Source organism: Odocoileus virginianus, chromosome 3 (genome assembly GCF_023699985.2).
Source record: "Odocoileus virginianus isolate 20LAN1187 ecotype Illinois chromosome 3, Ovbor_1.2, whole genome shotgun sequence".
In the NCBI taxonomy this organism is placed as follows: Eukaryota; Metazoa; Chordata; class Mammalia; order Artiodactyla; family Cervidae; genus Odocoileus; species Odocoileus virginianus.
The window spans coordinates 47,656,319-47,669,683 of NC_069676.1; the positions used below are offsets into that span (position 1 = coordinate 47,656,319).

General features: G+C 54.7%; 1 protein-coding gene across 3 annotated transcripts in view; it reads right to left on the reverse strand.

The window, feature by feature from the left end:
- The window catches only part of NRG2 (neuregulin 2), a 188,408-nt gene that overhangs the window by 15,463 nt on the left and 159,580 nt on the right, over nucleotides 1–13,365 (reverse strand). For 2 of the 3 annotated variants that reach the window (XM_070465469.1, XM_070465467.1), the window contains exons 4-5: nucleotides 11,536–11,656; nucleotides 4,995–5,053 (exon numbers count right to left, since the gene is read on the reverse strand). In XM_070465469.1, the coding sequence (XP_070321570.1) occupies nucleotides 4,995–5,053; nucleotides 11,536–11,656 (180 nt within the window). Of the gene's footprint in view, nucleotides 1–4,994; nucleotides 5,054–5,417; nucleotides 5,495–11,535; nucleotides 11,657–13,365 lie in introns of all 3 variants that reach the window. The other variant, XM_070465468.1, reaches the window with a different exon arrangement.

Below are 13,365 nucleotides of genomic sequence, written 5' to 3' on the forward strand. Positions count from 1 at the left end.
GCATGGCAGTCAGTTGTGCTCCTTGAAGTGGGATCATGTTGTGAATGTGCAATTTCACGGCCCTTCGAGGTAGTCGCCCAGGACATCGAAGGCTCAGGTAAGAGGGCCTGCCCAGGAATCAGCTCTGGCACTGACCTGCTGTGTGACCCCAGAGTTCCCTGCCTGTCTGGCTCTCAGTCTCTCATCTGTTGAATGGGGATCAGGCCTGGCTACGGGATCCCTGGAAGGTCTGCAACCCAGCTGTGCTTCAGAATCATCCAGGACAACGGAACCGGGCTCTGGGGTGGGAGCCTAGAAATCTCCCCAATGTTTTTGGAAAGTGCACCTAGCATTCTACGGTAGCAGCCGGCATCTGAGTGTGGGCTTCGAGTCTCTCTTTTGTCCCCAGTTTGCTGTGTGCGTGTAGGGGGGCAAGTCATAGTTTCTGTTTCCTCATGTGTCAAAGGTGCCTGTAGCCAGGGAGAGGAATATGGGCAAGGTGATGGGCCAGGGCCCTCTCCATGGCCTCCCCACATGCAGAGCAAGCTCCCCCAGAGCCCAGGAGGCGGAATTGTGTTCTGAGGTTCTCATCTCATCTCCTGTGGAGGAGGGGAGCATGGGCATGTGTGTCCAGCCCTGGATTTCTCCTCTGCTTCCTGACAGGGAGTCCAGAGGGCTCTGCCATTGGAAAATGGCAAGAGAGCAGGACGGCTCTGACTGAAAGAGCCTTGAGGAAGATCCTGGGGCTCTGACCCCTCGATTCCAGGCAGCGACCACACCCTTGAAACATGAACCCCAGCTCTTCCAAACATGAACCCTCCTGTTAAATTTGAGGTTGAGGGTGACCTCTTTGTGGTCTTGCATGTGCTTTAGAAGGTAGGAGTTCTTAACACAGCGAGTCCTCTCCTCTCTTGGGGCTCCCTGGGCTGGCCAGCTATGCTAAGCAAGCAGCACAAACTTGACAGACTCAAGGGCTCCTCAGGGGCGGCTCTCACTGAGCGGCTAATCCTGTAGCACTAGGGACCCTCCAGGCAGCTCGACAGAGCTCACAGCATTTGGATATGCACCCAGGCTCTCCAGAGAGAAGAGCCCACTTGGCCACAGCACCCCAGAGGCTGAGAGAACTATGGGTCACATAGCCGGTTTGGGCTGTACTCGTGGTGGTGTTTGTATTAGATGAGGCAGCTGGGGGCCAGTGGTGCTAGGACACTTTCCCAAGGTCACACAGCAAATTTGGAGGCAGAAAGGAGGCTACAGGCCAGGTCTGTGATCTCTTGGGGCTAAGCCATGGCTATTCCTGCCCATTGACTGCCTGGGCAGGCCTGACTGGCTAGTCCTCAGGACAACGACCACCTGGAGAAGTGAGCAGGGCTCCCAAAGTCATTTAAGAGTTTTCCCCTGTATCACTCCTCTGGGAACTGAGCAGTACAGCAGCAGCTTCAGGGGCTCCTGACTGGCCTCCCCTTTGAGTCAAAGGCCAGCACTGTCTGGGATCAACAGCAGCAGCTGGCAGGACTGGTTATGCGACTGAGGGCTTGGCTGGCCACTAGAAGGCAGCCCCGCTTCCCTTGCCCCATGGGTGGATTCTGAGGGGCCTGCAGCTGTGTCAGCCCCAGCAAAACAAAAACCAAACAAAAACCCAAATAGCCTTCTGCTCATCATATTCACTGATTGCCACTCAGCCAGCATAGAGTGACACAAGTCACAGACAGGTCCTACTGGACAGAAATTTGCATACTGACCAGTAACCATGGTCACCTGCTGCTCAACTCCCAGGAGGGCCGGCTGATCAGACAACAGGCAAAGTCTCCGTCCTGGATAGGCCCTGAGACACACGGTCACAGGCTCCTGGATGAGGAGGTCCTGAGGTGGACCCAAGAGCATGTGCTCATGTGCTCGTGTGTGTGTGCCTGTGTAAGCAGGTGTCAGCACACGTGTGTGTTGGCGTGCGATTGTAGGCATGTGCTCGTGTGTTTGTGAGTGTGTGTGCAGATTGGTGCTCTTGTACGTGAGGGGTATCCAAGTGCACAGGTTTTGATTCTTAGGAAGTGGAGGAGCTATCAGGGGAAGAAGGGGAAGTTACTGTGGCCGCAGGTCTAGAGGCTGTCTGGACAGAGGGGGAAGGTCAGACACTTTGCTCAGGATATGCTGAGAGTCAGCCTCTGGGGGGCCCTCACCCCCAGGCTAGCAGTAGCTGGGAGAAGAGCTTGGCTGTGTTCAAGCAACAACTGCAGGCCCTCAACTAAGCCTGTCGTGTGTCTCCTTTTGTTTCATCCTCACAGCGACCCTCAGGGCATAGATGCCATTATCCCCATTTTACAGACAAGAAAATCAGAGAAGCTAAATGAGGCCCCCAGAACAGTAAGCTTAGCTGCTGGCAATATTATTCAGGTCCCTCTGAATTCAAGCCTGAACACTTAAGTTAGCATTTTACACTCCCTTCTCAATAAGCATCTGATAGAGCAGTGCATGAAGTGCTCCGGGCAAAGTGCTTGAAGAGTATAAATCCTTTACCAAAAGGTGCCAGCAAGAATCCCAATAACACCAGGCAGAAAGGCTGCATTTCCAGAGTCTTTCCTGGGCTCCTGGGGCCCGGCTGACCCTCCCAGGAGACCTGAGCTGAAAGCTGAAGACGCCCAGCTGGTAGGGAAGCTTGGACGGCGGCCGAGTTCTGGAGGCTCCACTGCTCTGATTCAGGATGCACTGGGACTCCCTGTCCAGAACAGTCCCATAAGCTAGGGAGGCTCTGGGCCGAAGGGGGAGAAGGAAAAGGCCCTCCACTGTCTCTCTCCTGGTCCTCAGCCCTGCCTGGCTGCTCTACCCTCCTGACTTGCAGTCCTCCAACAGGGCTGATCTGACTCTGCAGTTGGTCCTGGAGCCTGGGCTCAGGAGAATTTTGTTGGGCCACGTGCCCACAGGCTCAGTTCCTATCCCCACGGCCTTCCTCCCTGGCCTCCAATGGGAGGGGCATGGAGCGAGAGCTGCCCCCAACACCCTATTAAGATAGTTGATCATCTGGGCTGACCAGCCCCCACCTCCCTGGCACCTCCACTCTCCTCGTCAAATCTTGGCTTCCAGGTTCTTGTGGAGGGGGATCATCTAGGCTTTTGAGCTATGGTCTGAGAAGGGTGGGGAGGTTCCTTTCTCTACCCTGAGCCCCAAATCCCTTTTCTTAGGGGGCCTGCCCTCGGCCCCTTCATGTCAGGCACCATCAATCCAGTTTGAATTCCTCAGGGGACCCATCTGTCCTCCCTGGAGAGGAGGAGGTGGATGGCAGGTTGATTAGGGGCCTAGTGAACTCTGGAGGATGGGGGCCATGGACCGCTGGGCCCCAGATGGAGTCCACGGCCAGTCTGTGGCTTTCTGCTCTGCTCCACCGCCACCTGACGGCGCTTGAAGGAACTGCTCCCAGCCCCAGATAAAACCCGCCACAGTCATGGCCTCATCCCCCAGCTCCAGGGCTCACACTATTCTCAGCACACTGTGCAAACCAGAAAGTTCCACCTTCAGAAGTGGAAGAGAGGAAGAGAATGAAGTCCTGGATGGGGACTCAGACCAGAGAGGACCTGGAGAGAGTCGCCAGTTACTCCTCCATTCCTTACTCCCTCTAGGTTTTAACAATCTTGGTTGTTTAGTTGCTACGTCATATCCAGCTCTTTGGGACCCCATGGACTGTAGCCTGTCAGGCTCCTCTGTCCTTGAGATTTCCCAGGCAAGAATACTGGAGTGGGTTGCCATTTCCTTCTCCAGGGGATCTTCCCAACCCAGGGATTGAACCCACGTCTCCTGCATTACAGGTGGATTCTTTACTGCTGAGCCACTAGGGAAGCCCAAGTCGAGCAACAAACAATAACCTCCTCCTCCATCAACATTTAGTCGCATTGATGTCTCTAGTCTTCATGGAAACCACTGCCCTGGGGCCTGTATTCCCTCAATCCTCTTCCCCATTCTCCCCATCTCCCTAAATCAAACCGAAACAAACTCTGGCCAGATCCCAGATCCAAAAGCAGGCTTTCTGAAAACTTGTTTCTCTCTCAAACACACAAGCACACACTCACTGCCTAGCCCTGCGCGCCCCGGCCCCCCCCCACCACCCCCGCAACCCCCTCAACAGCCTGACATCCTCAAACAGGCTCTCAAGAGGCAGGCGAGGGCTCTGCAAATGCTTCTTCCCATCCTGGCCAGGCTGCCTGACCCCTGGTGAAGAAGAGACCCGAGTCTGGCTCTGCCCAGCTGCAAAGAGACTCCAGTGTGACTGTGACCAAGCAGAGGAGGCAGGAGCTGTATCAGTCCCCTCTGCATGAAACTGAGCAGGGCCCTGTAGGTCCTTCCCCAGGAATGACCCCCCAGTCATCCCTGCCTCTTGTTTGTAGAAAGGCTTTAGCCTCCCAGGCCTTTCTCATCGAGTTCCAAAGAGCACATTTAATTAGAGAAGTGAGAAAGTGCAGAAACCACGGAAAACAATCAAACAAGACAAAATAATACGAGTTTAGCCATAAAACAAAGTCTGGGACCTCTGGTATACCCTTGAGTTGTTTTTCAGATACTAAAACCCCCAGCAGGTGATGACCACCCCCACGCAGGCCCCAGGCTGAGTGGAGCCAGAAGGTTGATCACTGAGATTCCTGAAGCATCACCCTGTTCCCTCGCCACCAGCCAGTGAGAGCCTGAGCACGAGCTGGACACATACCTCGTGACCCCATCCGCCCACAGTCTTTCCAATCCCTTCCCTGGAGTTGCTCATGTCCTCTGCTTGCCACCCTTGCAATAAGCGCTATTCTTTCTTTCCCCTCAACCTGGTTTGGTAGGTTAGCTTTGCTGCATGTTGGGTGAGCTGACCCAAGTTTGGTTCGGTAAGACGCACAGTTGTCTGATGAGGACTGAGAGGACACCCCCGCGTCCCCCTCCCCCAGTCTCTGAAAGCAAGGCCCCCATCCTTCCCATGGGGTGGGGGGTGGGGTGGGGAAGAACTGTCAGTTAGCAGGGAAGGAAAGAAATAGAAGAAAGAGACATACTGGAGAAGTTGACCATTGCGAACTGCTGACACCTGTCCCCGGTGTATCCCACAGGACACCTACCAAAAGAAAGAAAACCAGAAAGAGAGAGCCAGGATAGCAAGACACAGGCATTGCAACACCCCGGCATGGGCTCCTGCCAATGCCAGTTGGGTTCCTTGCCACTGTTAACCATTTGTACCGGCCTCACCACTCTGCCCCTTACCTGCAGCCCTGAACTTTAAACCCAAGGATCAGGCCAAAAATGAAAAAGCAAAACAAAAGAACTAACAAACCAAAAATACGAAAAGGAAACCAAAAACAGCCAAAGATCAAAACAACCAGCACCCCTGGCCCTATGTCCTACAACGGGGGGGAGTGGGGGGGACTGCACCCAGAAGCTTTCTAAGGAGCAGGGACTTGTGTTTGTATCTTCAAACATACTTTGCTTAGGATCTGGCATGTACAATCGCAAAGGCAGTTTCTCCAAACATCTCTGTCCGAAGAATCCGTTTGGACATCTGGAGAAGGAAAAGGGGAAAAATCACAGAACAAACTGGCATCATCCGCGAGGCTTAGGTTAGAAATCAAAGTGCACAGTGATGAATGAGAAAACCAAGTCGAGCGCTGGGGCACACTCGTTGCTGGAGGGGCTGGAGTCGGGGCTGGGTGGAGGGCTCAGAAGTCTCCTTCAAAATCTCTCTAATAGATGTGGCTTCAGGTGGTGGGGAAGCAGGGGTGGGGGTAGGGAAAAGATGGTTTGGGGAAGCTGGGTGGGGGAAATTGGGAACTTACTGCCTAAAGGTCCTAATGGTCCTTGAGACTTCCCTTCTGACCTGCCTGGGGCCCCATGAAGCCAGACTTGTAGCCCCTTGGTGCCAGGCAGTCAGCAGGTGGGGTGTGGGGTGGGGAGGGTTGGGAGCTTTCTGGAATACCAAGTTCTAGGGAGCCATTCCTTCCAGGCCCCACCAAAGGGTTCTCTCCAGGGCCCTGGGTAGGATTTCTCATCCATGAAGCAGCCTCCAGAAAGCTTAAAGGAGAATGAGAATGCTGTTCCCAGGTTGTGTGCCCACAACAAAAGGGGCCTCGGAGGTGTCTCATCTATTCTTTCAAAAAGGGGTTCTGTGGCCAAACAAGTTGAGGAAATCCATTGCTGGGTTTCCTGGTAGAGTTGCGGTGCACGTTAGCATATGAAAGGCCATGAGGAAATTTTTAGGAGGAAAGAGCTGAACTTTCCAGTTTGTTCCAAATTTATCTGACCTTGGAAGTCATTTTTCTGAGGAATTCTTGTGAACATGCAGTTTGGGGAAGGCTGCTCTGGAGCAGTATATATGGGGAAAGCTTAGTGGGGGACAAGTGAGGGTGGAGAGGAGCCTGAATTACCAGCATCCCAAAGTTGGTGGGCCCAGGGTGGGTGTGGGTGGCAAGAATCATGATGCAGGGGGACTAAAGCAGGCTCCCTGGAGACCCCAAAGCCTCTTCCACATCAGGGGGCCAACTGGTTGCCTGGGATGCCTGCCCTCTCCCCATGACCTGCTCCTCTGTCACTGCGTGGCTCTGGAGGGAGTTCATTCTCCCTCGTTGCCTCCTACAGAGAACCACCCACTCCCATCTCCCTGACCTTGTCCTTATCCCCAAGGTCCACTTCCTTCTGCTCCCTAGCTGCCTCTCTCCCTCCAAGTGATTTCCTGTCTGGCAGATTTCTGGGAGACATGTCCAGCCCTGTACGCTTTTCTGAACCCCAGCAAGGCCAAGTACTTAAGGGAAGCTTACAGACAGGGCCAGAATGACCCCCACCCCCAGCCCCCTACTCAAAGATGGGTCTATGCTCTTCTGCCTCTTTAATTTAGGAAATTAGGTAAGCCCATCACCAGTGACCCCTTAGTAACAGACCAATACGGTTCATCAGTAAACTTCCCCAAGAGGTGAATGTACTATATATCTCTTAGCATTTTAGTATATACCAACCATCAGTAGCCCCTTGAACTTACAGGGGGTGATGGCCATTGGCTGTAAAGATCCTCACAAAAACCCTGTGGCCTCCAATCTAGCCTGGAGGATTGGGAGCGGTTGATGAGCAGACAGCTGGAGTCTCTGTGGGCCTTAGGGTATCTCCCTCAGGTGAGGCAGGAGGCTGGTCCTTATAGTAGGGGCAGTGTGTATGCAGGTATGTCTGGCCAAAGAGCTGTGGTGGAGGAGGGGGTATATGGAGAAGGGAGGAAGGGAGCCTGCCAGGGAAGCTGATGCACCCTCATCCTGTTGAACAGGGTGCTTTGGAAGAGGAAGCTACAACTTTGTCAGTACATTCTTTTCTGACTCCCTTGCCCTCATCCCCAATCATCCCAGCCCAGGAGAATGGAGGCAGTGGCTAAGGCTTTCAATCCAGCTCACGTCGGGCTTAGCTTTCCTTTCTCAGCTCTCACAAACTGATTCCACTTGGGAATGGGAGGAGAGGCATAGAAGTGATTTTTTCCCAAAGTGGAAGCACCTTTGGGGGTGAAAGATATAGACCCAGGAAGTTGCCAAAATGACTCTTGGAATCCTCAAAGGAATAAGAGAGAGGCTTGACTGTATCCAATGTCTGAGATTAGCCCGGCTCTGGAGACAAGGGAAACCTGTGTGTGTGTGTGTGTGTGTGTGTGTGTGTGCGCGCGTGCACACACATGTGTGTAAGAGACAGAATGGGGAGTGCAGGAGCAGGAGGGGACAGAGGGGAATTTATTCCCATTTTGGAGAGCCAGGATGCTTTCCTGTGGCTCTTGGAGATGGAGGATAATTAAGTACATCCCTATGTTCCTGGCCCCATACCCAGCCTGGACTACCCCAACTGTATCCTCCTATTTTTCATGGCCACAGAGTTGCACAACTCCAGGTGGTGCCGTGGACTCTGTCTAACACAGAAAAGCCCTCTGTAGTTGTGCAATATAGTCCTACCCTTCCTCCCTGGGAAAGTGTGTTCCCTGCTGGCTGAACAAAGGAGAAGGCAGTGGGAGGTGGGCACCTCACGGGGCAGTACCCTGGCTCCTTTCATTAGCTTTGCTTGTTGAGGATAAGCCAAAGTCTGGGACGCTGGGGGCAGACCTGGAGAAGGCTCTGGGGGTGGCCAACAGCCTTGCCACCTTGCTCCTAGGACCTGGTAACAGGGAACAGGCTACATTAGCCTGTCAACCAGGAGCAGGGGCTGAACTTGGCATGGCTGGCTGGGAGTGGGTAAGTTCCCACTCAGGGATTGACTCCCTGAATTTCAGGGACATGGGGAACAGGCTTCCTGGCCCTTAGCCCCATGCCATTATCCTTGACTACGAGGAGGTCTGTGCTCAGGGCTGGAGAAGAGCAGGGGTGAGAGAGGGGCAGAGAGGAGAGCCCGCGGGCTGCACCTGGGATGACAGAGGTTGGGACTCTGCCTCCCTGGTTTCCCACCCCACCTCCTGGGCCTCAGTTTCTCCTTTTGGTAGCCTGGGGATAATGCCATGTGTGCTGCCCTCACCCAGGGGAAGGGGAGGATGAGGGGTGAGGGTGTGCCCCGGGCACTGGAGGGAGTGAAAGGTCTCTGGCCTCATGAGCGGGGGGTGGGGGGTGGGGGGGGGTGTGGAGGTGGAGAGGATGAGCAGGCAGATGGGGATGGGATGAGGGATCACCTGGACATGGGAGCGGGGGATGAGGGGATGGGCTGATGGCAAGGAGAGGCATGCCACTGGTATGTGCACAGGGCTGGAAAGAGTCTTGTTCTGTCATCATCCCCTGAACCAGTCCCCAAGAGTCACGCACCAACCGTGCTCTATAAAAACACGGAGAGAAGAGGAGAAAGCAGCAAGAGGAAGTGCAGAGGCCCCTGTCTGGCCCAGACAGGAGGCGGTCACCATGATTTGGACCCCCGTTTTCAAATCCCCCTAAGTTTTCCTTTTTAAAACAAAATTCAGTATCAGTGACACTTTCTTTTGGCTCTGAATTCTAGAAAAACAGGAGGGATGGAGTGTGCCCGCTTTCCAACACTCCCCGCAGGGCTCGGAACCAATACACAACAACAAGTGTCAGAAAACCAGGAAGGAAAACTGATTTTTGTCGAAAACTGGAATGAAACTGACCAGTTTAGTTTCATTATCCAAGCTAAGCGGAAATGCAAAAAAATCAAAATAAAAAAGTAAACAAACAGCACAAATGGTACAACGTGAGTTCCGTTTCCTAAGTTCTCTCCTTTTTATTTCATCCATTCCATTCAGGGTGTCATCAGGAACCCCAAAAGGCCTGCCCCCCTTCCCTCCCAGCTCACCCACCCTCAGAATGGCCTCTGGGTTCTGCCCTGCCCCCCTCCCCCCTGCCCTTCTCCAGCACAGCTCTGAAGACCTGCCCTCCTGATTGCCATCCCCACCAGGGGTTCCCCTCTCCTGGGAGTCCAGGGAGTCAGGGAAGTTGGTTCCAAGAGCCTTGGCTGGGGTTAAGGTGGGGAGGTGGCAGTTCTGGGTACCGAGCTCAGGTTCTAAGCAGTGAAATCCAGCTGTCCTGGTTGGGGTGGGGATAGGACAGCATCTTCACAATGGCTCAGGCTCCTGCACCCTGCTCCTCTCAGATTCAGCTGGGTGGGACCCAGAGGGTCCTAGGCGTACAGCCTTGCTGGCAGGGGTCCCCAGGAACCCTATAGCTTATTGTTCTCTTTTCCACACTAAGCTCTAGAACTAGAGTCCTGGGCTCCGCAGCCCTCCCCAGCCCCAGCACCTGTCCTGGCTGGCTGCAACCTTTCCTGTCTGGAGCCAGGGCTGATCAGTGACAATGCTGGGTCCTTTCAAGGGTCTGGGAGTCCAAGGGGCTAGAGAAGATGAGAAGCTTGGTGTGTGTGTGTTGTAGGAGATAAGAGGAGGGGGTCCAGGGCTGGGCCATCTTTGTAAGGTATTCCAGAACTCTTAACACATTTCTATAGATCTATTCCTAAGTGCTCAGAGCATTTTCAAGGCTAGAATGTTCCCAGGGTCTGTGACACTGTCCTAGAGGAAGAAAGAGAGGATGAGGGACTGAGTCTGGACTGCGAACTTCCCAGGGGACCTGCTGTTTCTTTGGGCACTGTCCCTTGAGATCCAGGATGGGGGAGGCTGGAAGGTAGATGGCAGCAGGTAGAAGGTGGACCAAGACAAATGCTGGCAGAGGAGGCCGGCTGGAGCCCAGGGAGTGCCTGGCTGTTCACTGAGGGGAGAGCATGAAGGAGGCGTGGCCCCCATTATCACGCTGTGAGGTGGGGCTGCCTTTGGCCAAGGTCATAACCAGGAGGGAGCTGGAGGCCAGAGGCAGGAGAGCTGGGAGCACTTACTGGACCTTGTCTGTGGGGCTGGCAAACGCCTCCCCCTGAATTTTCATCAATGCCCTGCTGGCCTGTGCCCAGATGCCATGGGGAACGGGGCAGCTTTGGCACCTCACTAGAGCCCAAGGCTGCTTTGAAACCCGGAGTTGCTAACTAGGCCTCCCTCCCTCTGCTCCTCTGGCTTGGAGGGTAAAGAATCTGCCTGCAATGCAGGTGACCTGGGTTCAGTCCCTGGGTTGGAAAGATCCCCTGGAGGAGGGCATGGCAACCCACTCCAGTATTCTTGTCTGGAGAATCCCCATGGATAGAGGAGCCTGGAGGGCTACAGTCCATGCGGTCGCAAAGAGTCGGACATGACTGAGTATTTAAGCTCCCTCTGCTCCTTAGATCAGGCCAGAACCTGTGCTGCCCTCACCAGCTCCCCTACCTTTCCTGGCTCGCCCACCAGAGGATCTGTCAAGGGCCAGCGGGCGCCAGCTCCCAGAAGACCTGGTTGGGCCCCAATAAGCCCTCCCTGATCACTGTGCTTCCACCAGCCCTATTGGCTAAGGGTGGGAGCAGCGGTCCTCAGCTCCTGGGAGGTCCTAAGAGGCAGCCCTTGGGGAGGCAGAGTCCCAACATGAGCTTTGTCCTCAACCCTGACCTTGCCCACTCGGCCACACCCGAGTGATGTCCTTGCTGGTGGCCCCTCACACCCCAGAGAGGGACTAGAGACTGAAGTGGCATGGGCAGCCAGCGCATATCTGGGCATTGGCTTCCTGCTGGCAGGGAGAACAGAGCAGACCTCAGCTAGCATGGGCTCTGGGACGGTTGTCCCACCTGACGCCTGACCCTGCTGGCTTCTCACTGCTGGGAAGATGCGACCCGGGCAGTGTTCATCAGAATAAAGTTTGGAAAGTTGCTGAGAGATGGGAAGGGCAAGAAAGAGAGAGAGAGAGAGAGAGAGAGAGAATCCAGTGCCCACTGCCCAGGGCAGAGACTGGTCTCGCCATCTCCCTAGAAGGTGTCAGTGAAAGCGGGGACACTGGAAGATTGGGTGGGTAGGGGCCTGGGACACTGGGACTGCAGAAGCCCTGAGCCCTTTGGAGCTTACATCTCCCTGAATTCCAGGAAAGGGCTAGGAAGTGGGGCAAACCTCCCTGACTACACCCCCTGGGAAACCCCTTATCAATGGCTTGAAGTCCATTTTTTCCTAGAGCCCTCCACTTCTGCCCCGGCCTCTCTCCCCCTGCTCCTGCCCCCACGCCCACCACCCCCCAACTGGTCACTTACTTGCAGGAGAGCTGGTTGATGCCCTCAATGTAGTAGCAGACACCTCCATTGACACAGTAGGACTTGGCTGTCTCGTTGCACTTCCGAGCGTGCCCCGACCAGGATGATAGAGTGGTGCTCACTGGAGGTATGAGAGACACGTGCTGGTGACCCACGGAGACCACTGCCGGGCCCCAGGAATCACCTTCTTCATGGTCCTTCATGGCCCATCTCAGAGCTGGATGATTGGAGACTTTAGGAATGGCTGGGAGTCCCTCAAATCACCAAACAAGGCCAAGGGGAGCCCACTGTGAGCTCTGATCATCTATCCAGCACCACAGTGCACTCATGCTCTAGGCAAACCTCCAAAGGCTGGGAAGATTTTCTTTTTTGAAGGGGAGGAGAGGCTGGCTGAAACTGCTCTGTTTTCTGAAATAAGGGCCCACCTCCACTGCTTCCCCGCATGCCTACCTTTCTGGGGGCACCCCTGAAGGTGGGATGAAGCACCATGTCTTATGTGGGGGGCAAGTCACAGGGTGCAGGGATGAGACATGTACATCCATCTGCACCACTGGGGCTCTCATGGACCAGGGTGTGAATGGAGGAAACTGGGCTTTGCAGAGAATGGCACCTTTTTGGACACTAATTTTCTAAGGTCTTGGGAGATGTAGGGAGATCCCTAGATCCCCTCTCTTCTTCCTTTGTCCCAGGGTGGGGACAAGCCTCCCAGAAACGCCACAAAGGCCACTATATCTCCAGAAGCATCCAGGGCCTTCATGTCCGCTCTTGCCAGGCAGCTCCCCCACTTCTGCCCCCAGAGGGTAGGCCTTGGGTAGCCTGGGCTATAAATTAGGGCTTTAGGTCGCTAGGGATAGGGCTAGGGGACAGCTGGGATGTGGAAACTAGGTGAGAACAAGCCTGGGTTCAAGGCTGCTAACCCAGACTACACGTCTCTGATGGATCAGATTCATTTGAAAAATGAAAATCCCCAAAGCAGGGCTCCTCAGTGGGATGGCACCCAGAAGCCTGGTTTCAAGTGGAAATTCTTACCCTCAATTTCAGTCTTTATCTGCTAGCTAACCCCTCAGGCTGTGTATCCATACTGGCCATCAACGGGTTCCTGTTCCCCCCACAGTCTCTGGGGCTGGGAGGGCCTCTCCTGTCCGCCCAACAGCCGCCTCCTGACAGGTGGCCCATCCTACCTTGGCCAGTTCTGTCTCCTCAGGGGTACTGAGTCTCCACCATCCCCCGCAGTAAGTGGGGGGACAAGAGGAGGAGGAGGAGGGCAAGCACTTGGCGCCCTGAGTGTTTAGACGTGTGGAGAGACAGATGGAGCGCGGGAACGGGAGTGTATACACAGCTCTGCCTCTGTATATGTCTGAGGAGCTCGCTGATAAAACCCAGCGGGCAGGGCCAACTCCCACCTTCCCAGCACACCGTGCCTGCTGCTGGTCTGGCATTCCTGAGCCCCACCCCTGCTGACGTCTCCCACCTCTGTGCAACCCCACACTCGTCTGGGACCCACATGCTTCTGGGTCAGTGAGACCCAGGGAATAGAGAAAGGGACAGAGAAGAGAAACAGCTGAGATGACCACGCCTGTGAGCTGTAAAATCTCATTGCTGGGAGGACCCTAAAGGTTGCCCTGCCCTTTGATTGCACTGCCAAGGAAAAGTGAGGAAAGAGCAGAGAAGAGCCTTCCAGAGTCCAGGGTGTGTTGTAACAAGGCCTCAGGGCTCCTGATGTCTGGCTGCATATTCTCACCAGGCACCTGGTCCATCCTGGAAGAATACATCAGCACCAAGGCTTGACAGATGGATGCAAACATGATGTGGACCACAGGCCCGGGTCCT